Below are 25,716 nucleotides of genomic sequence, written 5' to 3'. Positions count from 1 at the left end.
CTCTGAAAGTTTTAACTCCAGAGGCTTTGTTAACCTCAGGGAAAAAATACTTTAAAATTATTTCCTAATAACTTTAAGAATATTCTGCAACCATATGGTGAGGACTTCAATTCCAAAACCTGAAAATTCCAAATTTTCAGAAATTTCTGGAAAAAAACAAAACAAAACAAAACACCAAGAGGATAATTGTAAGAGGTGTAACACTACCTGCTTTAAATTGATTATAGCATTGCAGTCTCTGAAGGGAGTTTTCTCCACCAATTTTTTTGCGTGTTATGTGAAATGGCCATTAATTATCTAGTACAGTGTGTGCTGTAAGAAACACACAAAGAAGATTCAAGAGAAGAGTGATTACTAAGAAAAACAGCGCTTCACCAATCTACTGGATAGGTAGGCAATTTCACCACAATCATATCTGAACTGGCTTCAAATTTCGACTAGCATTCTTTATAACAACTCCGCAACAATTTTCTGCCCTGATTCAACTTGTTTTAACAGTAGATTTTTTGCAAATATGTTATCTTCTGAACACCCAAGGACTCCAATTATCTCCGTAAATGACGTTTAGTGATCAAGATTCCCCCTCAATCTTTACTGCCACCTGTCCAGACTCTTGGGCACGCGTGCGCGTACACAAACGCGGGCGCTCAGCATTCACCCAAAAATAGTAGAAATAAAGGTTCAAAACCCAGATATACACCCATGGCCCGATGCAAAGAATGGCAAATAAACACGGAAAAGAGTTTCTGGCTAGGTCAGGGTAAGACATTTACTGGGTTGGAGGTTCGAGTCTTTTTCGTCTTCCAGTCTTCCGGGGGCACTAGCCAGAAGTCTTCTCCCAAGGAAGAAATAGCTAGGGGCTTTTCTACCCCGGTTTCCTTCTGGTCTAGTCCTGCGCCTCTTTCCTTGCCGCCTCTGTTTCCCTAGCTCTCCTAGGGGCACACACCCAAAAGAGGTAAAACTCCGCTTCTTCTCCCGATCTTTAAACTTATTTGGAGGGTACCGAAGTCGCTGCACACATTTTGCGCGCAGTTCCCACGCGCTCACTTCTAGACTCCAACTTTCCCTACTCGCTTTTACCCGGTATCTCTGAACTTTCCCCTCTGCAGCCAACGATAAGGACAAGACGGAACCGTGAGAGCGGGTGTAATGATCACTTCTACCCCGAAACTGCCAAGTTACCCTACTCCCGCCCCCTCTCGGTAGATCCTCCCCCAGTGAGCGTTCATTAGCATAAAACTGGTCGGGCCTGGCTCCAGGTCCCGTGGCCTCTATAGAGTTCCCGCGCTTTGCCGGGCTGGGGAAGCCATGGCACCGGTATTCAGGTACACAGAGCATCCCAGTGCAAAGCCTGCACCTGCTCATTGCGTGAGCTACTAACCCTTAACAGAAAAACAAAAAAACAAAAAAAAAAAAGAAAGAAAGAAAAGAAAAGAAAAGAAAAGGGATAAAAAAGGAAAAGAAAAAAAGAACAGTTTGGAGAGAGAGCGAGAGAGCAAGCTGTGGTCTTCCTTCCCCATCACTGCGGTTCAGCTTCCAAGAGTCTCAGGCACCCGGTCACCTCCCCCTACGGAAGGGGCCCTGACGGTCCCCTCGCGTCTGCCCCGGGGCAAAAGTACCCCTTCATCTTCTTTGCACACGCACACGCTCACACGCGGACACACGCACAGATGCGCTAACACACAGATCCCTCCCCTCCGCGGGCTTGCCCTAGGGGCTTCGGAACTGAACTCGCTTTGGGTCCCCCGGGATTGCGCCGGCCTCTCGGCCTCTGGGGCCGTCCCCCTCCCGACCTCCAAGTGACCCACTCCCAAGGCTACCTCGCGGGGCCCTCACCCGGAGCGCGTCTTCCCGCTCCTCGAACCCTGCCGAGCAGGGTCACGACCTCCCTCCGCCCCCGGGATGCCGCCTGGCGCCTCCGAGCAGCCAGGCCAGTGCCCCACGCCTTGCGGTGGAACCCGGGTCCGAGGGAGCGCGCACACGGGCGGCCGCGCTGAGAGGGGTCCCCTGACGCCGGCGCGGCCCAGGAAGGGCGCTGTGGCCCGTGGAAAGGCACCGTCCTCCTCCTTCCCGCCCCCTCTGCCCGGAGGCTTGGGGTTCTCGCGTGCAACAGCGGCTGCGCCCCCGCTCCCGGGCCAGCAAGGGGTGGACCCGGCCGGAAGAGCGCGGTCTGGGCAGGGTGAGGTGCCAACTTCTCCGAGGGTCGGGAGCGGCCGGCGAGCCCCGAGGAAAGAGAGGAGAGGGCCGCGCTCGGCGGAGCGCGCGGCTCGCGGGCGCGCGGAGCGAGCGGCGCCCTGAAGGGAGCGAGGGAAGGGCGAGGAGACCGGTGGGAAGGGACCCCGGGCGGCGGAGGCTGCCCCCCTCTCTTTACCTTGCGTTGGTGCAGTCATTGTAGAGGGTCTCGAAGTCCTTCCTGGAGATGAGTTTGCAGCGGTTCACTCCGGGCTGGATGGCGCCCAGTCCCCTCAGGATGCGAACCTGTTCCACATTGCACACCACGGGCGTGATCTCTAGCCGCTTCAGCTTGGTGTAGACGGTGTGTAAGCCCCCCACCAAGTGCTTCAGGAACAGGTCGAAAGCCTGGGGCAGGCAGATCAGCTCGCAGCCCTCCACCGTGAAGGAAGCCACTTTGGCCCCCCTCAGATCCACCATTTTGCACTCATTATTCTGGGGGGTGTTTTCCACTGGGGACGGGGTCGAGTACACGGGTTTCCCGGGGAGGGGCCCGCAGCTGCTGCTACTGCTGCTGCTGCTGCTGCTGCTGCTACTGCTGCTGCTGCTGCTGCTACTGCTGCTGCTGCTGCTGCCCGCGCTCGCGTTGATGGGGGTGCTGGAGGCGCCGCCGCCGCCGCCGCCGCCGCCACCGCCGCCGCCGCTGGCGGTCGCCAGGCTGGGGTTGGGGTTGCAGTTGCTGCCGCCGCCTCCGTTGCCCGCGCTGCCGCCGCCGCCTCCGCTGCCGCCGCCGGTGGAGGTGACTGTGGCCGCCGCCGCCGCCGCCGCCGCCGAAGCGATGGGCTCCGGCCGGAACAGAGTTGGCCCTGAGGACGCCGGGGGCCCGATGGACGGAGCCGGAGACGAGGTCGCTGAGGAGGTGGAGGTGGTGGTGCCGGAGGAGGAAGCAGACGTGGAGATCGGGGGCTGAGTGGGGACCAGCTGGGTCGGAGGGATCAAAGCCGCCGGCACTGCCATGGTCACATATAAGGGGAAACAGAAGGAGAAGCGAGGGAAAAAGTTGCCACACACCCCGGGGAGGGCAAGGGGAAAAAGGGGGGCGGGGGGAGAAGGAGCTAGGGGGCCACAACAACAACTCTGAGAGAGAACGACAAGGAGAAAGGGAGAGAAGGGGGGAAAAAGGAGGTGAGGGTAAGAAAGAGCGAGCGCAGGAGGGGCGAGCGCGAGAGGCGCTCTAGAGAGAAACGCACAAAAGTGTCCCGCAAGTCGAAATGCGAGTCCTCTCCGGGGGCTGGGATCGGGGGCTGGTTTGGAGGTGGGGGCGGGGAGGGTCGGCTGTTGTTGTGTGGGTCCCGCTCTAGCACAAAGTTAAGGATGAAGGTGAAAAGGAGGAGGTTTGAAGGACTTGGGTTCTCCCTGGCAAGTACATTGATCAAAGATTGAGCGGGGAATGACAGAGAGAAAATGAGCTGAAAAGTGCAGGCTGCCGGCTGGACGAGTTGTTGTTGTCACACGGTGCAGAGGGGAGGAGCTCCGGAAACTTGAAATACCCTTTGAAGCCGCAAAAACCTCACTCACTAGTATTAACCCAAATTATCCAACCAGGAACTCGGAGCAGAGACTCCGAGAGCGCGAGACCCAGGGAAAGCGAGGGAGCGAGAAAAGGAGGAGGGGAGGGGGAGGATAAGTAAGAAACTATGGGAGGGACGGAGAGGAAAAGCCCGGACACAGAAGTGGCGATCGGAAAGAGGGATCATCTACTTCTTTCTCTTCTACTACCGTTAGACTGCATGTCTTAATATTCCATTTCTTCCGCGAAGACTCGTAATTTTTTCCAAAACCTTCTGAGCAATCGTCTGCCAACTTAAAGAGGAGCCAGAGCGCTCCGAGCTCTCCTTCAAGGATTTAGGATGTATCTCCGCTCGTTTTTTGCAATGAGATATAAATGAAAACACAGCCTCTCCCTTCATGATAATTAAGAAATTATTCTGAGGAAAATCCATGTGGAAGCAAAGCGCATGTTTTCTGCATCTGATTATTTTATCTGTCGGTTCAATTATTTATTTGTTTAAAGATAGTGAAAAATTCCAGGAGAGTTTTCAAGTTGTGGGAAAAAAGTCAGTCTGAAATCGTTTAAGAATCATGGAATGCTCTGCATTCAATCCCTCATTTCCTAATAGATTGCGGAAAGAAAGAAATGCTTGCCATTATGTGGATGGTTGAGAATAACTTCACTTTCGCCCCAAAGGCAGGTCAGAAATGCCAATCATACCTAGAGAATTCGAAGAGATAAGGCACCCTTGAAGATTTAGAAAGTGGGGGGGAAACAACACACTAATTTTTGTTACCTAGCACTCTATAATTAATCACCTGTCTTGCACAGACGCCAACCATCCTCATATCGTTTAAAACCCAAGGCTAGTTGCTAATGTGTTAGGTGAGTAACTATATGTGTGTGTGTGTATATACACACACACACATATCTACACACACATATATTGTATTTGAAAAGTATCACTGTATTTTGGGAAAGTCCTCAGTTTGTAGAAATATGTTTTGTAAATAATGAAAAGAACAAAAACAAAGCTCGCTAGTTGACTTGTAAAGGCAGAAAGGGAGGCTATGCTTAAAAACACTAGGCTGAGTTTAGACTCTCTTCCTCTTTGCCTTCCTCTCTGCTTTTCTTCCCTTTTCTAGCTTGTTGCATGAAAGTACTATTTATTCAAGGATTTTTGACCAACCTGTGATTCGAGCATAGGTCAAGTCTGTTCTCTGTTTATATCTCTAGGAATCTTAAATAATTGTGCTTTAAACCTGTCTGCACATGTTCATTAACTTTACAAGATAGAAACAGTGCTTTAACATTTGACAGATTTTAAAAATAAACTATTAGCATTGGGTTCACAGTGTAGTGTTGAAATTATTATCACGTTTCTTTTTATCATTTTAATTCTTTAACCTTTTTGAAGTTTAGTGTCAAAAGGTGCAGGAAATATTTATAGAGAAATATGGCACTGTTGACTAATTAGTCTAAGTTTATACTAAACTTTTTGGGGCATAGCAGTTATATCAGGAGTCTTTCCTGGGTCATAAGAATTCAGAAAATTGATTGTTGCCAAAAAGTAGATTAACTTCTATAAGATAGCTAAAGTGTATACAGTTGTTTTGCCTAGTTAGCCAATGTAGTTTGATATATCCAGAAATAATTTATATTAATTTTCACTCCTCTTATCTGACTTCAGTTAAAAATAGGGATTGGATATATATCACATACATCAGAACACTTCTTTAAGTGTTTATGTCTACTAATTTTATTTTGGAATTGCATGCACAACTTTAATAAACTCTGCTCTAGTTTTTAAAATGCTAAACCAGTTTCTTCGTTTTAAATTCTAGACCCACAAATGGAAAAAATCAGAATTAAATGCCCCAAATCTGCTCTAAGCATTCTCGTTTCTCATATTTCCTTAAACTGTCACTCACCTAATACCTGCCACACTCGGAAGCCACGGACAGGAAGTAATGATAGCTGACCAAGCCATAATCCCACCCAGCATCAAAGCAAAGTCCAAATTTTCTGCAGGGAACCCTGCGTCTCCCAGCACGTGCTCCATTCAGAGGCAGGGCTTGGGGCACCTGCCCCTAACTGAATGGGAGCTTCCTTCCCCTCACCCCCCATCTCAGGTCTCTAAACCGTTTTTTAGGAACTACCACTTACCCCGTGATCAAACAATAGGATTAGAAAAGGCACATAATGGAAATTAAAATATGTAGGAAAGAAAAGCCTGGAAAAATTCAAATTTCTTTTCTTTTTATTTATTTTTTTTGAGAAATATTACCAGAGATTAAGGCAAATGGTATTTCATAACAGCAGATAAATCAACTGCACAGATTTCAAATTCCCACTCTTCCTATCACATCTTTAGGTTTCCAAGCTTTTGTCTTATTTGTTTATTGTTTTACATCTCTGTTTGGTTCAGGTCCTCTCCTTCCATCCCCTCCTCTCCAACCTGCACTCAATTTGCATAAGCATAACTCAGAGTACTGTAACTGATATTAGAAAATTCTCCCTGTGTGTTGTGAAGATGTATTGTGCTAAAATCAATAAGACTGTTTAAAATTCAAAGACCTGCAAATTGTTCTGTTTGTCCTTTGATAGGGCCTATGCTGATTAAAATGCTACCAAGAAAGCTTAATTGCTGCACTAATTAAGAAGTCTTTAATTTCTTTCCTAGGATATCGTTTGAAGCTGAGCTTGTACCAGTTCAGGGAGGGTATTTTCTTCCCTCCCTCTGCCCCCTCCTGGCCCCTCCCTTACCCTTCCCCCTCCTTCCGTGCCCCCGAAGACATCCCTGTGAATGGAACTAATAGAGAGAGTGGTCTCAGGGCTCACCATCTATTACTTAACAAAAATCGGCACAGGAGACAGAGTTCAGTTCAGTAGGAAATGCAGTTTTGAGAAAAGCTGTAAGGTCGCAGGAGACTGAGAAAATACAGACTAGCTGTTGCAGCAAAAGTCCCGGTGAATACCTGGATAACAACAGGCACTTTAGCCTGAAGATGAGGGCATCCTATTTGGTTAAAAGGGACAGTGACAAGGAGATGTTTCTGTTGAAACAGGGAAACATAAAAATATACTTTCAAAACCTGAGCTTTAAAAACGAAGAATAAATCTGTAGAAAGGTGGACTTAGAGTTGGGATTTGGTAAGTATCATTTTATTTTACGAGTATAAAACCATGAATTCTATGGGGATTCATTTTTGACCCTTTTTATAACCCAGGGAGGCATAGCACTGTATTACATCCATTCCATCCTTATCTATTGACCTATTTTATTCACTGATTTCTCAAGTGGGGAAACTGACTAAATGATTTCACAAAGCTTTCTCTGTAATCAATAGTCATTTTAAAGTTATATTCATGCTGCATTATAATTCTGGTAAATGACTGCAAAGCAGAGGACTGTAAGAAAGATACAAATATTGACAAAGCTAGGATAAGTCATGTCTTTAAATTTTTAGGGTTTCAATATAGCAATTGATATAATTAAGATTGAAAATGTGGATTTCATAGCATATTAAAAAAACTAAAATGTTCTAATAACTTAAAGGCAATACATATCTGAATGTTTCTTGAATATCTCAAAATTTCCTGAAAGCTTTGAGTATCCTCTTTTTATAGCATCACTAAATGAAGCAGAAACAATTTGGGAATATGCAGAAAGGACAACAAGAAAAGGTTCTGTGCAATTTTATTCTTTTAATTTTTCCCCAAGTTCTATTAGAAGCATGAACAGAAAAATACAGATGTATACCTCAGATATATACTGAATTCCTTTCAGTGACAGGACAAGGAGATAACATGCTTAATAGATTCAAAGGGAGACTTACCATTCCGAGCACGACGTCACTCTAATTATGTTTACTCTAATTGAAAGCAAGGTTTTTTGGAATCTGAAATTACTTTCAGAATTCTTTTTTAAATAATGCAAGTGGATCAAATGTTGATCACAAGCATTTCAATCTTTCAAAATATATTGGAAAATTGAATGAAAAGTGGAGTTTGGTACAAACAATGCCCCAGGGCAAAAAACAACTAACACTAGATTTTCCAGTCCAGCCATAATACAAATCAACTTGAGCACACTTCTATGGCCAGACTGCCAGATTGTTATGACTGCTAATTCACTCAATCAAAGAGTGCATTAGCACACCCGGCACAAATAGCTTTCACAATAGGGTGCACTTCTGAACAATTCTAAGATATATCACAACGGCGAAGTAAAGAGGAAGATGATTTTTACATCTGTGTATTTACTAATGGACCTGTTTCCTTAACAGAAAAAAAAAAAAAAAAAAAAGGCAAACTTCAGGCAGAGGTTTATAAAGGAGCTCTCCAAGTTTGGCAAATCTAGAAAGATAACAGGGTACCAGTAGTTGACTGACTTTGTTAAACGTTTCTCAGGAGAGAGTCCAAAATTGATGTTTGCACTTCAGTAGTAAATCATTGAAGATGGAGAAATTATGCCAAGTAACTCTCTCAAGCCTTTTTAACTCAGACACACGACCTCACCAATCAGCTCAGCAGATAAACCCTAACTACCTTAAGCAAAGACTTCCGTACCTTTACACTTTCTGTCTCTGCTCCCCCCACGTGGGGTTCCAACTTCTGACTTAGTGTCTCATTTCTACAGTCTCCCTCTTTTCCAGTTCCTGTCCCTCCTCAAACAAGGAATAAGACGTTTATCTCAAGGATACATTCTCTAATCAGGTGCAGAGAGCTTGGTGATAAATTACCCAAAGGACAGAAGGTGGGGAGCTGAACACACTATAACTTGAAGCGCTCAAACTTTTTATTACAAATTGCCGTTCTTAATAAAGGAGTGATCAAAATGGTCATAAGTAACTCTGACTTGTTTTCCAGCATGGAAATGCATGGACCATATATGTATGCTTACTGAACACATGTAGTAATTACCTATTCATGTTCACATTTACATAGATGTCAGAACCAAATGGCACAATTTGGCATTACTGTTCCTCCCTCCCTAATCTTCTGTCCTCACCCCGTTTTCTCCTGGTTCAAAATGAAGGTGACATGTTGGCCGAAAATACTTTGCTGGTTATGGAGCATATTGTAAGAAATCTCTAAACCCATGTCGGGGGAGAGAAAGGAGAATAGTTAGAGGAGCAAAGAGGAGAACAGTTACAAAGAAAAAAATCATCATGGAATGGTTTTCCTTACTCCAAACTGCATCATTTCTACGACAGACAAGTAGTCAACTCTCCATGATAATTTGGTTATACTTTCCCATCACTACTTACTACCAGTGTTAAGTGTCCTAATTCCATCTGGGGGTTGGTATTAAGAGTTGCACAGGCAAATATGTGATAAAAAAACAAACAAACAAGCCACAGCAAGATCATTTTAGAGTTGGATCATAAAAGAAAGCAGCAAAAATAATGATATAAATTGAGATTAATTCCCTTCATCTCTTAAATGGTAAGAGGGATGGCAGACTGGATTAAAGGTCAAAAAGTCAGGCGGATATTTAAATCCCTAGTTTTCTAGGAACTATTGTACCTTCAATTGCACCTTTTCATATATGGCATTTTCTAATTGTCATACTCCTTTCTTTTTAAATAACCAAAAGCTCATTTTTATCTAAAGAATATCAGTATTAAGATGTATGAATTGCTCGAGGGATACATAGTTGGGAACGGGGGGGTGGAAAGAAGTCTTACATAGTGTAAATGCATGTTTAATTTAAAACAAATTATGGTGTGATTTTGCAATGTTAGGAGAAATGTATTAAACTTAATTATAAAAGTTTCTACTGATTCACTGTCTGCTTTTCTGTTTTTGTTTTAACTTATTATCTGGTCCTTTTTCTTTCTCTTTGCTTTATTAAATAAAAGAAGAGGTCATTGTCCAACAAATAGCCTATAAAAATTGTTCTATTTGAAGTCAGAAATTTCAAGGATTGTTAAAAAAGAATTAACTTTATTTATTTATTGCCCTTCAGAACAAAGAGATTTTTTTTTTTTAAGTTGAAAGAATAACAATTGCCACCTTCCAGCTCGAGATCTTGTATGTCAAGTTTCAGCCCAGAGCAAATTTTTACAACAAGTTATAAACCCCCTGTAACAGAGGGGGTTTATTATAATGGAAGTGCTGACACAACCTTAACTATAGCGTTGTAAACAACTATGCTATAATATCCATTAAGCAGAAAGAAAAATAAGCTGGCTGATCAATAATTTATACAAAGAGTACCAACTGCAGACATAATAACTGTAATGTTTGCAAAGCAATCTCTCCGCTCTCCAGGCTTAACAGTAAACGCGAACTAGCAATGCTGTTAATTTCCAACTCCTACAGATAAGAATACAAACAAATTACTTAAAATTATATTTTGCTCAACATTTAGCATGCCTCGATGGGATAAAATAAAATTTAATTATGATGCAACTTGTGCCGGATGCAAAGCTGTTTTGTTTTCCAGCACATTTTATTATGAAAGGACATTCATTTGGAACATCAATTATGGGGAAATAGTGTGTTTCAGTGAGTTGACTTGGGTCAGGCAGGCTCTTCTAAGAGTTATTCAGACATGGAAACAGATTGACACTGTTTAACTTCAAAGAAAGTTACAGGGTTTTACAGAGTCACAACCTGAAATACAATCCTGCAAGCTCTGATCCAAGTCAACTCTCAGTAAAAACACACCTTGTCATTAGAGTTCATGGGAAAAAGACATTGGTTTGGAAAATGTGGCAATGATGAGCAACCAGTGAATCTTGGAGTGCTCAATTAATGGCAAGCCTCTTTTGCATGGGAGCTAGATGGGTCATTTCTACCTAATAAATGTAGAGCATAAAATGTGAGCATTATTTTATTTTCTGAAAAATTGGAAAAATAGAATTTACTTTGAAAAATAGTATTCGTTACTGCTTTGCTTTTTCTAGCGTTCACATAGGTGTGTCATATTGATATTTTTGTTTTTGTTGATGGGTTTTAAAGCAGGAAAAGAGGATTTGAGAGGAGTCACAGAAGGGAATAGAGTTGAAAGATACCAAAGTGCTCACGATGTACATACTCGAGGTTGAACCAGGCTGTACATTTCTGAGGTTCACACGGCCATCAGTCTTTTTCTCTGTTCATTTCCTGGGGGGGTGTGGAACCCAGCAGAATGAAGAGACTTTGCTATCAGAGTTGTGAAATGGTGTATTACCCTGTGAGCAATTGCACTTAGAAAGGAACCAGTAATTTATATGAGAAGTGTTTAAGATTGCCTGCTCACCCAGTGATCCATGCCAGGTCAGTTCCAGTAATGCCAGAAAACAAAAGGAGGTGCACATCCCTGGGAAAGAGACACCTTATATGCCTTAAGAGCTCGTGAGGGGAAGCACTAAAATGCCATTTTCTCAAATGAACTGGTCATTACCATTTAAAATCCTGAGGGCTGTGAGACTGGGGAGGAGAGAAAGAATTTTTCTTTTGATTTAACAGGGCTCTGAAGTCCTAGTTTTTAAGGGGAAGGTATTTTGTTGTGATTGTCTCAGACCTATGCTTTAGCAAAGGTTAAATCCTGAGACGGAGATGCATTTTTGAACAACGGAATGGAAAATGATGAACACAACTGCTCTGAGAATGTACCAGGCCATCTAAAAAAATAGCACAAATGAACTTATTTACAAAACAGAAATAGACTTACAGACATAGAAAACAAACTTATGGTTACCAAAGGGGATGTGAGTTGGGGTGCGGGGGGAGAGATAAATTAGGAGTTTGGGATTAACATACACACACTACTATATATAAAATAGGTACCCAACAAGGACTTACTATATAGCACAGAGAAGTACACTCAATATCTTGTAATAACCTATAACGGAAAATAATCTGAAAAAGCACACACACATATATATATATACATGTATGTATAACTGAATCACTTTGCTGTACACTTGAAACTATCACACGCTGTAAATTAACTATACTTCAACTAGTAAAAATAAGATTTAGAAATTAATTAGAAATTAACCGTTTAAAAAATTACCAGTACAGAGAGTAATACAACACTCTACTGATAATGTCTTCGCCAAGTTCCAAGTTGTTGTTATTAATTTTTTACTTGAGTAGATTATCCCAGATCAACCCCTCACTCCACCAGTTTTCAGGAGAGGACTGTGGGATACTAGCAGGGTGTTATATAAGAAACTACTTTCTGAGAATTCTTCACAGGCCTCTTTATTCTTGTTTAACATAATCAAAGTACAGACTCTGAGTGTACTCAGGGAAGGGGTTGCACTACTGCCATCCTCAGCCTCATGCTTTCCCCATGTGTTGCAAAGTCATTTTAGTTTTTGAACCAGAGTTCAGTTCATTCACATGTCCAGCATAGCCCCACTTATGTAATTAAAAAAAGAACTAAAGAAAACAACTATTTCCTGTATAAGTCAGATTTTATAATTTATTGATTGGCACAACATTCAGCACATCCAGGAATCTCTGCAGATAATAACTGTCACCATACATTCCAGTGGGTAAGGCAATTATCTTAGGCTTTTACACTTGTTGATATGTTTCTCTTCAGGTGGCCTCAAGTCATTTCCATTCCTTTCAGATAGAGAATATAATGCTTAGCACTTGCTAGGTGCTCAGTAAAAGTTAGCTGGATAATTAAAACTGCTTCTATATTATTCCACCCATTTCCTTTGTCTCCAAATTGTATAAACTGCTCATTCCCCAAATAATATATCATTTGATTCAGACCAGGATATTGAAGACTAACAAAATTTTAGTTATGCTCATTTTTGTTCTAATATATAGCTAATTTAGGAAAATTCTCAAGGCAAAAATCTCGAGATGCGAATAAATTGGGTTTCAAAGAGCTGGAAAAGAGAATTTTAGTCCTATAACAAAGGCTTGTATCTGGGACCCATAAAGAAAGAATCTTGTTAGTCATTCAAGGAGCCATTGAGGAGTCTTCATCAAGACTGAAAATATAATTGAAAGTATACTCTGAAGTGCTGCTACAGGTGATGAGGAAAAGTATTTAAGTGTGTGTGTGAAAGAAGCTCTACTTCCCAAATGTGAGTGAGCAGAGGGTGTATGCAAGGATTTGTATGGTTTTGTTTTAACACTGCCATCACTTCAATGTTCATAACAAAGCTCATTTATTTGTGTACTGATTGTATACTGGTTGCTGAGGATGTAAAGAAGAAAAAGATATGCATCCTGATCAGAATTTCATATAGATTATCTCAGTTGAGTCTTTTGACCATAACATCATTGAAATTTCATATTAGGGGAGTCCGCAGATCATCTAATCCTTGGATTGCAGATTTCATTTGCCATTTCCCCTTCCAATGACCATGCTTGAAATCACAAATGGTTCTCTGCTCTTCCCCTCAGAGCTCAGAGGCAAGCTCAGAACATTCCCAGTCCGTTGCACTCATCTCTGATCTTGCAAAAGAGGAAATTAACAATTAGCAAAATATGAGAACTTCTCTTTATACTCACAGGAGTTGAGGCCTAAGACAGGTATTAGATTCAAGTCCTCATTGATTTTCTTCCCCCTAGCTATCCTTGAAGGAGACTATTTTGACATCAGCAAAGGAAAATATTTTTTTTCATTTCATATGTAAGGGAACTGAGAAAATAATAGACTGACACATTTGGGTCTAGACTCATGCTTCTCTGCCTGTTTCTACCCCTGTATAATGCATTTCTATAAGGTCTAATAGAGCCACTAGATGTGTTCTCAGTGACTGCTTAGATGTATGTGCTTATGTACTACAATGCATCATGAGTAGAAGGGAGAATTCTAAAAAAGAATTGGGGAAATACTGTTATTTCAGGAACAAGATTTTGAGATCTTGAGAAATACTTAACCAGTTTGTGACGTTAGAAAGTTAGTCAAACTGTAAAAACCCCTGGGGTTCCTTGGCTTTTGTGAGTACCCCTGGTTTCCTTAGGTTAGAACATGGCAGTATCCACTAGTAAAAGTCACCTGTTGAAGTGTTTTGCAAAATCAGGCATCAAACCTGCAGTTGATCACGTAAACACATTGCTTATCTGTAGTGCCTTACTAGCCTTGGTTTGCTTTTCCACAGAGGACTAGACAGCCTCTTTCTCCTATCCTTTTTTCAGCCTGGTTTCAGAAAGTTCACTCTCTACTTCTTTTCCAAGAGATGATTCAGGGATCACTCACAAGCAATTCCCAACAGAGCAATACCATGCCCTCCGGCTGCCCCATTTAAATTGTCTGAACTGTGTGGCTTTTTCATTTACTCTCCCCTTAGAGTGAAGCTGCAAAGTCAAGAAGACTTGAATGGCCTTGTGTCTTCAAAGAAGCGCCTTGAGCTCTGGAATGCAACAGAATGGGAGACACCACTGAACACCAGGAAGTGTCAACAACGTGGCAGGAACGCCTGGACAGGTGATTAGGGCCTTACTCTAGGTATTTTCTAGAACAAGGCCACCAACTCAGCTGAACAAGAAGATGGGTCTTTTTCCCACAGAAACTAATTTAACTGATTTTTGAAACACATTGATAAGAGTGTGTGCATACATTTAAGTACATACTTTCCAGGCTATTCTTTGTTATACTTTCATGTAAGTGATTTGATTGACAAATTAATGATAATTATTACTAAAGAAAAATTAAAATTTCCAATAGTCTGAATTTTGATCCTAACAGAAAGCTTTGGATCTTGACCAGATAAAGCATTAAAAAAGACATAAGATCAAATTAATTTTAATAGCTAAAACTCATTTACACTTATTTGTAATCTATTTCAAGCTTAAGTTAAAGGAAAACTAAAATGTTCCTAAATACTATATGCCAAGAGTAGCATTTGGAAGTTTAATTACTTCTAGGCACAGAATACGAAAACACGGAATTAATAATTATAATTGATAAGCTTCATTGTAAATATAATAGGTATCAGATGGTGCATTCAGTAACTAAACAAACAGCATTTTATATACAAATGTAAAGAAATAAACTCATGTCTTCAATGTTGCTTTTAATCTTAATATTTAGGAATAATCACCATCAGTTTCTTGATAAGTTTTCTTAGCCAAATATCCTCATAAATCTGACTACCACTTATTGAATACCCAAAAGAAGCCTCCCAATCAGGAACTGTCAAAGGTAAATATACAAAGTGATGTTTATACATACTGGATTTATGTATGTTAATATGATTAGCCATCATGAGACATAAGATATTCAAAATCAACAACAAAGTAATGCTGTATCTGAAGTCCTCTAGATGTGAAAGGCACTTACTCTGATCATTTTTAAAAATCATATTTTCTCTAAAAAGGTACTTATATTTTTATAGTTTGATAATCTCTTATTATAACATGATCAATAAAATATCTTTTCACAGTTGTTTAGATACACAGAAACAGTTTCAAGGAATTTCTTTGCAGCACACACACATACTCCCACATGCCTATTTTCAGAGCTTTCAAAATAGCAATTACTTCTTTAGATTTATAGCCTATAACTCATAGTACTTTTGGTATCCAAAAGTTATTTACTTTTCGTTTCCATTTAAGTAATTTCAGTCTAAAAGCACTTAACAATCATAATAACACGGCAAAAGTTTGTTTTGTAAACACTTTATTATCAGCCTTTGTTTTCTGATATAATGCTTTAAAAATATCTTCTGTTGTATAAAGGACATTTTTGCAAAAAGGCAGCTCAAAACTTGTCCTTCCCTTCCTTTCATTGATCTGTTGCCTCTGAGGTAATATGAACAGCTATCTCCAGCTCTCCCACAGGCAAGCTGAACATAATAATAAGTTAGTGTTACAGGCCCATATCTATAAATGATTATACAGGGTGCCAGTTCTTTTCCATTAAAGATAAGGTAACAAAGATACTATAGAGAAGAAAACTGGTTAGCACAAACAAGGGAGTGCTTCTGACTTTAAGATTTTGTTATTTCTCTGGTAACCATTGAGTTTCTCTTGCAGTTGGGTTTCCAATAAGGTGAAGGTGCCCTCTGTAGGAGCCTCCCAGTAAATGCCGCTTCTCTATACTTGGTTGACGACACACAAGTTGTTTTTTCCCTCTTCTCCAATTTATAAACAAACAAACAAACACAGTATTCTGTGTTAACAAGTTTGAACTCTATAAATCTTAGAGGGAAATGAGTATAAAGCCTGCAATCAGCTATGCAAATCTAGTGCATTTTCTAAATGAGAGAAATTGAACACTAAGAAAGCTGTACAGCACATTGGTGTTTGATATTTACTGACATCGTGGTATGTAATAGGATGGGTACTATAAATTCAGAAGAGTTGCTGAAAGCAGAAAGACAGAAGGTCTTTCTTGGCATAGTTGAGTGAATAGTGGATCTAAACAGAAGAATCCACATGCGGAAAGACACATTCCCCACCTAATAAATACACCTCCCCAAAAGGTCTTCTTATATTCCCTTCTTATAAAGGTTACCATAATGCAGATTCATTATCAGTCCCACTGGGTAGCATATAGCTCAGTAAGAAATTGCTTTTGTTAGCATGCTCCTAGAAAGAGATTAGCTGTTTCACTGGATCTCTTGGGGCTCTTTGAAATTTTGGGAATTCTCTCTGTAATTTAAAATGGAAGTTAAAGTCAATGTGAATAGACTAGGGAAAATCTCACAAATTAAACCTCTCCATCTGGAAGTTTCTTCATCATTCATTGCAAAAGTACAAGCTGAAATCACTTTTGGTACAGGTAGGAGAGATCTCATCAGCGATGAAGCAATTACATGTATACTAATGCTTTAAGAATTATGCATTTTGGTTGCAAAGAAAAAAACTGAAAATTTAAATTCAGAGCAGCAATTTGGATTTAAGTTTTGGTCTTTATTGGCTTTGCATGTTACTTAGAGTTTATCACTGAAGCCATCTATTTACATTTTCTGGAGTATGACTTTAGCCCCTATGGAATGTGTATAGGAGAGGCTAGTATCACCTGTATTGTAAATTAGGGGATGAACAGACGGGCTTGGAACATAAAAGTAGGGAATATCTGCCTCCTTTTACCTACCCGACCTCATTTGTCCTTCACTATCACCTCAAGCAACCCCTTCTCCGAGGATCTATGCTCCCATAGCACTGGGTACATACCTCAATTAAAATAATAACATTTATGGAGAGATTACTATAGCCTGGCACTGTGTTAAATATTTTATATAAATTATCTCATTTAATCCTCACAGCACATGAGAAAGGTAGGCAATTACTATTATCCCAAAACAAATATAAGGAAACTGAGGCTTGAGAGGTTAAATTGCTTGCCCAGTCTACCCCACTATGATATACTCCCTTCTGAATCTCTTATTTTCCCACCTGACTATCTTTCACACGCTCAACTTACTTGCATCTCTGGCTTCCTAACATAACGGCCTGGTGAATCCCCAGCCAGGACTCACACAGCAGTCTGCTGTCCCTCTGGATGACGGAGCATTACTAAAAATGCTTCCACAGCTATGCAGATTAGTATTCTTAATTACTCATGACTCTCAGTTGCCAACTTTAAATTTAAGCTACTTTATCCAGAAAGGGTGCTGAATGAGCTCATGTCATCATGTTAATAGGTTGGTCAGGTCTCCAGTTGGTCTCAGAGATGACTACAGCCACAGATTCAAACCTTACCTCATATCATTTCTGATCCCTAAAGACACATTTTTCTAGATGCCTTCCTCAGTTTCTCAGTCTGGCTTCTTCCCACACAGCTGCATTCATGGTACCTAGTGGCAACCATGCCCGGTGCTTCTAACTCTACCACCAGAGATGGATTGAGTTTAGCTTTCCTGATCCCTAAGTTCAGAAATCCAAGACAGAGCTTTGATTGAATCACCTTGGGGCAGATATATATTTCTGGGAGAAGAAACTTGTCAAGGGCAGTATTAGATAGTGGTTAAGAATGTATGGGATGTGAAGTAACACACCTAGAATTCAAAACCTGGCCTGTGTGTGACCTAGGACAAGTTTCCATCTTGTGCCTCAATTTCCTTGCCTGAAAAAAGGAGATAATAATTGTACCTACTTCATTGCATTTTTATGATGATTAAATAAGTTAATATAAAAAACTTTGACTTGTGCCTGGTTCTGGATACGTTAATTATCACTGATTGTACAGGTCTTGGGATTGAGACAAATATTCACTCACAGTTCACTCACTGTAGCCAAAGAGACAGAGTAATTTAAGAGCACTGAAGCTCACACTTGAGGGATATGCTGAACGTGGAGGCTGTGGAGTTTTCTAGATGGGGGACACTTTTCCAGAAGAAAGGTTGAGAAGTGCTAGACAGACAAATCATCAGAGGTCTGCTATACAACTATGAAAATGTATCATTTCCTGTACCAATAGAGGGCCATTCAACAATCCTTTGATGTGCCCTGGATCAGCTCCATCTTGTCTTCCTTCAGTGATAATTCTAAATCTTCCTCTAATGCTAGACCCCACTCCTCATGTACTTGATCTATATTCTCTAATGACACTCCTTCTGGTGCAAAAGGAAATTTATGATTGTCAAGTCTTCACCTTTTCTTGCTTGGATGTTGCTAGAGCCCCCTAGCTGACTGCCTTTCCCAATCTTGCCCTTCATCCATCTACACTATATTTGGATCCACACTGGAACTTGAATATATCTTCCATATAAATCTGGCCATGCAGTCCATATACTTCAAACTCTTCAATGGGGCCACGTCTGCCCTGGCCCGCAAGATCGGCCCCCTTGATCTGTCTCCAAAAAAAGTTGGTGATGACATTACCAAGGCATCTGGTAATTGGAAGGGTCTGAGGATTACAGTGAAACTGACCATTCAGAACTGACAGAATGAAGTCCAAGATAGTACTGAGCCTGACCTAAAAACCTTCTTTTCCTTTTCTGTTTTGTATTTGAATACTCTCATGTGTGATTTTTTTTTTTTTTTTTTTTTTTCCGGTACGCGGACCTCTCACTGTTGTGGCCTCTCCCGTTGCGGAGCACAGGCTCCGGACGCGCAGGCTCAGTGGCCATGGCTCAGGGCCTAGCCGCTCTGTGGCATGTGGGATCTTCCCGGACCGGGGCACGAACCCATGTCCCTTGCATCGGCAGGCGGACTCTCAACCACTGCGCCACCAGGGAAGCCCCTCATGTGTGATTTTTATTTTAGAAAGTCTAAAGTGCTGAATTTGTAAATTAAATCATGCTATTCCTGTGGTAAAAATACTTCTATTGCTTCTTATTAGACTTTTAACAGCACTCTGTTCTCTTTCTTGATAGTGTTTTTCATAACTTTTAATTTTCCTTTGGATTGTTAACTTTTTTCTTGTGTGACTGTATCTACTGGTAATAAGTTCTTTTAGCACATTTCTATTTTATTCCTTATTGTATTCTCTGTCCAGTATAGTGATTACATATAGAAGGTATACAGTATTCATTGAATGATAATTGGCCTACTACAAGTAATATGTATATACCGTGTTATTTCACATATCTGGCTTTTGCTTATGAGTATCTCTTCCAGAGTTTATTTGCTTAGCTAACTCTTTCTCCCCTTTCAGGATAACTCTCCAAGAAAGATTCTCCAAACCCACAAAAGAGCAAACTATCTCATGTCTATGCTATCACATTATCCTGTATATATCTCTATTTTATTATTTATTATGCTTTATCTATCTGTCTTCATTAATGACAGGGAATGGGTCTCAATCATTTCTTAATCACCTCTTAACATGATGCTTAACATAAAACAATCCTCAAATTGAACTTTGCTTTGTTCAAGATACAGATTAATCTCCACCTGAATGACAAAACAAATTTTGAATGAATGAAATATTAAGGAATAAATGAATTAAATATTGCATTATACCTTTTCTTTAATAATTTCCTAATAATTTGAGCCTAAATGCTTTTCTTATCATTTATTTTGTATTCTATTTAGCTACTAATTCAATGTCTTGTGAAATCTATTAAAATTATTGCCTTGAACTACTATTTTTACCTTGGGAAGTTTAAATTTTGAATGGGTTTTATCTCATTTTTTCATCTCATCAGCTAGAGAATGGGGGTTGTCCTATATAATCCCAGAAAATGGCACACATGCATGTAACAAGCATATGTTCATTAGATTCAAGTTGGATAGATTTGAAGTCTGTGTAAATTCAGAGACATTTAGAATATCTTATCTACTATTATAGTTAACTTTTTCTGCATAACAATACAACCCAGAACTTTGTGGTTTAAAAAAAAGAAAAACTCACTAGTTCATTTATTTTGTGCTTTTATGGGAAGGCTGGGATGGTACTTCTGGTCTGGGTCAGCTCAGCTGGGTTGTATGTTTTACAGCGGCTTTTTTATGTGTCTGATGATTAACAGATTAGTTCAGCTGGGGTTTCACCAGGCAGTTGTGTTAGCTGTGAATATTCTTGTACATGTTAACTGGTGGACGTATGCAAAACATTCTCTAGGTATTATGGACTGACTTGTGTCCCCCAAATTCAAATTCACATGTCAAAGTCTAAACACCCAATGTGACAATATTTGGAGATAGAGAATTTAGTAGATAATTAAGATTAAATGAAGTCATTAAGGTGTGGTCTTAATCTGATAGGACTGGTCAATTTATAAGAAGAGGAAGAGAAAGGAAGGCCATGTAAGAACACAGGAAGGAGGCAGCTGTCTGCAAGCTAGGAAGGGTGCTCTCACTAGAGACCAATCATCTTGATCTTGCACTTCCTAGCCTTCAGAACTGTGAGAAACAAATTTTCTGTTGTTTGAGCCACCCAGTCTATGATATTTTTTATGGCAGACTGAGCAGACTTAGACACTAGGGTATATACCTAGGAGCAGACTTGCATAATTGTAGGGTGTACACATCTTCAAATTGATTAGATAAGGTCAATTGTTTTCCAAATTATTATATCAATTTACATTTCAAAAATTGTTCTATATCTGTCATAATACCTGATAATCTGAAACTTTTGAAATTTGACATCCAGGTGGGTATGAAATGGAAACCAATTGCAGTTTTAATTTACATTTCCTTATTACAAAGTTTAAGAATTTTCTCATATGATTTTTGGCCTTTTGGATTTCCTTCTGTCAAATGTCTACACTTTTGCCCATTAAGAATTGCACCATTTATGTTTTTCTTTTTGGTGCATAGAATTTATTTATGTGTTCTGAATACTAATTCTTTGGCAGTTATATTTGTTGAAAATTTATTTCCCCCACTCTGTGGCTTGTATTTTCTTTGGGATAGTTTTTGATGAGCAGACATTCTTAATTTGAATGTAGTCTAATTCTTATTATTTTCTTTATAGACTTCTCTTTTTGTGTCTTGCATAAGAAATTTTCTCTACCCTAAGAGCACAAAATTATTCTTCAGTTTTTAAAAAAATTTTGATTTTTCCTTTATACATTTAAGTCTTTAATACAGTGGAAACTGATGGTTTTCACAGCAGAGATAGGTGGGTGGGGAGAGGTGGGCAAAGGGAGTGCTACTGGCATCTAGTGGGGTAGAGGTCAGGAATGCTGATAAATATCCTACAATGCACAACAAAGAATTATCCAGACAAAAATGTCAATAATGACAAGACTGAGGAATTCTTAGAGTAGTGGTTTATATAATACAACTTTAACCAGTATTCTTAAATACTTTATGTATGCTTTAAAAGAAAGTATATAATTTTGGGTTCTGTGTTCTATGTTCTTCTTTAAGTTAACCTTGTTAATTTTGTGGTTCAAGCTTTCATAATTTTACTGATTTTTTGACTATATGATTTATCATTATTAAGAAAATTGTTACAATCTCTCACTATGTAAATTAGTCTAGTTCTTATAGTTCTGTGATGTCTTGCTTTAAATAATTTGAGGTCTGTTGTTAGGTGAAACAAGATTAGAACTCATCTGTCTTTCTGGTGATTTGAAATGTTATTTTTAAGTGACTATCACTTTCTCTGCTAATACATTTTTCCTTAAGTCTATTTTGTCTAATATATTTTTATAAACACATCTGGCTTTTAAAATTTGCTTAGTATTCATCAGTTATAATCCTTACAATCCATTTATTTTATCTTTTCAGTGTTGTTATATTTTACGGTGTCTCTGTAAACACTATGGAGCCCCCTTCCTCCCTCTCTTCCTTCCTTCCTTCTTTCCTTCCTTTCTTTCTCTCCCTCTCCCTCTCTCTTTCTTTCTGTTACCAATTGATATGTTTTTTAAATTGTGATAAAATACATATACCACAAAATTTAGCATTTGTACCATTTTTAAGTGCCCAGTACAGTCATGTTAACTATATGTACATTGTTATGTATCAGATCTCTAGAACCTCTTCATCTTGCAAAACTGAAACTCTGTGCCCATAAACAACAACCCCCATTTCCCCCTCCCTGCCAGCATCTGGTAACCACATTGTACTTTCTGTTTCTATGAGTTTGACTTCTTTCAATACCTCACCTGAGTGGAAGCATTTGGTGTTTGTACTTTTGCGACTGGCTTATTCCACTTAGCATAATGCCCTCAAGGTTTATCTATGTTGTAGCATATGACAGGATTTATTTCTTTTTTAAGGCTGAATAATATTCCATTGTATGTATGCTCTACATTTTCTTTTTTCTGAAAGAATATATTTATTATTTTAAATAAATTTTTTCCCAAAGTCTTTGGTATGCACTTTGATACAAATAGCACTTACATATGGAGGGAGATGTTAAATAGTTTCAAACAGATGGAAATGAAACGTACTTGGAAAACATAAATTCAGATTCTGTAATAAATAAAGGAACACCACTCCCTATATGTGATAGCCAAGTCATACTTAATAATATTCACTTGTCTTGACCAATGAATTTTTCTAATACTTTACAAAACAAAAAATAAAAGTTTCTTTAAGAATAATCAAGTTCCTCTTAAGAAGTGAGAATTACCTACAATTGTACTAGACTTAGGCAAAAAAATGTTAACACAGCAAACCAGAAACACCATATATGAGAATCTAATGCAAATGTTTGTTCTTTCCCTTTTAAAGGAAAACTATTGAAAATCTTCCTCCAGGTAGGGGGACGTCAGCAGTACTTTTGAGTGCCTGAGTGACTGATTTCTGCTTTGCATAGCCCTAGGCCTGTGGATCACTTTCTCCTGGTCCTCTGCTAGGCTGGGCTGAGCAGTTGGCTCCTTATATTTAGTCCCCAAAACCCAGTTTGATTACTTTCTTGTTTGACTTTTACTTTCTCTGCAATTTTATCAACTAGAGAAACAATGTTGCCTTCACTCAGTGCATGGTAGGTAATGCTGCTTACTTTACCTATAAACTTAGTATGGCTTCTCTGGGTGCTTGTTTTGTTTTTACTTGAGAATGCTGTAAAACTCTTTACTTGACGTCTCCACTGGGAACAGATTTCTCTCATTAGACAGAATCATACTCAACATGATAGCATTGAAAGAGTTGCTCAATTCCCATCTCCAGACTCTCATCTCCCCTCCATCTTCAGAGCAGTTCAGCTTCTGTTCCCGTTGAGCCCCATGTCATGTGGTATGAATAGTCAGAATTGGACTGTGCCTGAGTTTTGTTTTTTTTTTACCACATTTTCTTTGTCCATTTGTCCATTGAATGGACATTTGCGTTACTTCCACCTCTTAGTTATAGTTAACAATGCTGCAGTGAACGTGGATGTGCAACTATCTCTTCAAGATCCTGTTTTCAATCTTTTTGGATATATGCCAACGACTGAGATTCCTAGATTACATGGTATATCTATTTTTAATTTTTTGAGGAATCTTCACACTGTTTCCCATAGTGGCTGTATCATTTTACATTCCCACCAGTAGTGCACAAGAGTTCTGATTTTCTAATTTCTACCAGCACTTATTTCCCCCTTTTTAAAAATAGTAGCTATCCTATAGGGTGTGAGGTGATTTCTCATTGGGGGTTTGATTTACATTTTCCTGATAATTAGTGATGTTGAGCATCTTTTCATATGCCGGTTGGCCATTTGTATATCTTCTCCAGAGTGTATCTTTCTTGTTAAGTTGTGTGGGTTCTTTGTATGTTCTGGTTATTAACATGTATGGTTTGCAAATATTTTCTCCCATTTTGGAGATTGCTTTCATTCTATTGTTTCCTTTGCTGAACAGAAGTTTTTAAGTTTGATGTAGTCCCATTTACCTATTTTTGTTGTTGTTACTGTTGTGCGTTTGGTGTCATATCTAAGAAAACATTGCCAAATCCTGAGTTCTGAAACTTTTGCCCTATGTTTTCTTCTTTTATAATTTTATAGTTTTGGGTCTCACATTAAAGTCTTTAATCCCTTTTGAGGAGTTGCCTTTATTTTAAATCCAGTAGGATACTCTGTCTTTTTTTTTTTTTTTTTTTTTTGCGGTATGTGGGCCTCTCACTGCTGTGGCTTCTCCCGTTGTGGAGCACAGGCTCTGGATGCGCAGGCTCAGCGGCCATGGCTCACGGGCCCAGCTGCTCCGCGGCATGTGAGATCTTCCCGGACCGGGGCACGAACTCGTGTGCCCTGCATCGGCAGGTGGACTCTCAACCACTGCGCCACCAGGGAAGCCCACTCTTTGTCTTTTAAATGAGTCATTTAGTCCAATTACACGTACTGTAATCACTAATATTTTTGTTTTATATCTATCATCGTATTTTGTGGTTTTATTTGTACCACCTTTTAAATTTTGTACTTTCTTCCCTTGCCTTTTAATATCTATTTATGACTTACCTGAATCAACCAGCACTGTGGTGGCTGCCAAATAATACTCATCTACTTCCATTATTCTTTCTATATTTACAAGTTGTCATTCCATTGTAAAAAGGGGCTTTTTCTTCTTCCCAAATTAGTTATTACTTTATTTAAATCATTGTAATCCATTTATTATTCTTATTTTCATGCAAAAATTGGCCGAGATTTGGCAGTTAGAGCCTATTCCAGCTGGTTGCTATCATATTGACATGCCGCTATCATTCTTTGGAGGGTCTTTTATTTTTGGCACAAGATCCAGGTCCATCCTGTGCTTTTCATGTCCCAGTCCTGGAATTAGCTATTTCTACCAGTTCTACCAGGAACCCCCGTTCTTTGTGGATGATTGTATATAGTAAACCAAGATCTGGATGTTCAATGTGCTCATTGTTATGTATGTCTTGTTGTTTCTAGGCTCTCTCAGTAAACAAGGTAGGGAATGTATGGGTGTAATACATATTTATAAACAAATAATCAGAAAAAGCATTTGTCACACACAGATTTATGTTCCTATATCTATTTCCATCTATTTCTAACATCTAGCTAGCTAGCTAGCTAGCTAAGTAGCTAACTAGCTAGCATCTATCTCTCCTGTGAGCATGTATATTTCCATTCCCAATCCAGTAATACCATTGTGTTCATTCTAGCTTAGTTTCGCCACACTCTGTGTTCTGATAATGAAAAACCTGACTTCAATTACGCTCAATGTATTTACTTACTTGTCCAGTCTTCTTGTATGTGATCAATATCCCCAACATGCTAGCTACCTCCTTTGCCTTGGCTTTCTGCTGTGTTCGCAGACTATGGTCTTGCCACATCCTCCTCTGCTGACTGCTCAGCTGACCCCCAGCCCCACTCCACCTCCTGAGACAAACTGCATCCTCAACCCCACCAGTTTCTGATATGTCTTTGAACCCCCAACATACCACCAATTCCTTGACTCCCCTGCTTTCTTCAGCCTTGGCCATGTTCCACAAGCAGCAAAGGAAAGGCAAAGAGGGAGGAGACAGCATGGTCCGGAAACTGAAAGCTGGAATTTATCTATGTTTTTAATGCCCACAGCCTAAACCAGGTTTTACTGTTCTGCTTCTGCCTTGAATTTCCCCTTTTCATTTACTTCTTGGTCTCAGAATATCTTACTTTCTCACCAACTAATGGATGTGTTTAAGAAGATTTTTAAAAATTACTTTATCAAAAGTTTTAGTTGTTTTTAAAGTTTGGTCTGGGTACTCAGTTCTCTGTAAAGCCAGAGACAGAGCTGGAGGTATATATTTAAATGTAATATCTGAGG

At 39.7% G+C, this 25,716-nt stretch overlaps 1 protein-coding gene across 2 annotated transcripts in view; it reads right to left on the bottom strand.

Moving 5' to 3' along the window:
• Positions 1–3,744, bottom strand: part of DACH1 (dachshund family transcription factor 1) — a 414,474-nt gene extending 410,730 nt beyond the window's left edge. The window contains exon 1 of one of the 2 annotated variants that reach the window (XM_089899464.1): positions 2,372–3,744. In XM_089899464.1, the coding sequence (XP_089755590.1) occupies positions 2,372–3,189 (818 nt within the window). In that variant the 5' untranslated portion in view covers positions 3,190–3,744. The remainder of the gene's footprint in view (positions 1–2,371) is intronic. The other variant, XM_022577063.3, reaches the window with a different exon arrangement.
• Between the last annotated feature and the right edge of the window lie 21,972 nt (positions 3,745–25,716).

This window comes from Delphinapterus leucas, chromosome 18, assembly GCF_059928025.1.
Source record: "Delphinapterus leucas isolate spDelLeu-1000000601 "Yukka" chromosome 18, BTC_Dleu_Yukka2, whole genome shotgun sequence".
Lineage (NCBI taxonomy): Eukaryota > Metazoa > Chordata > Mammalia > Artiodactyla > Monodontidae > Delphinapterus > Delphinapterus leucas.
Note: the sequence above shows the minus strand (reverse complement) of the source record. Positions and strands in the feature narration are given on the sequence as shown.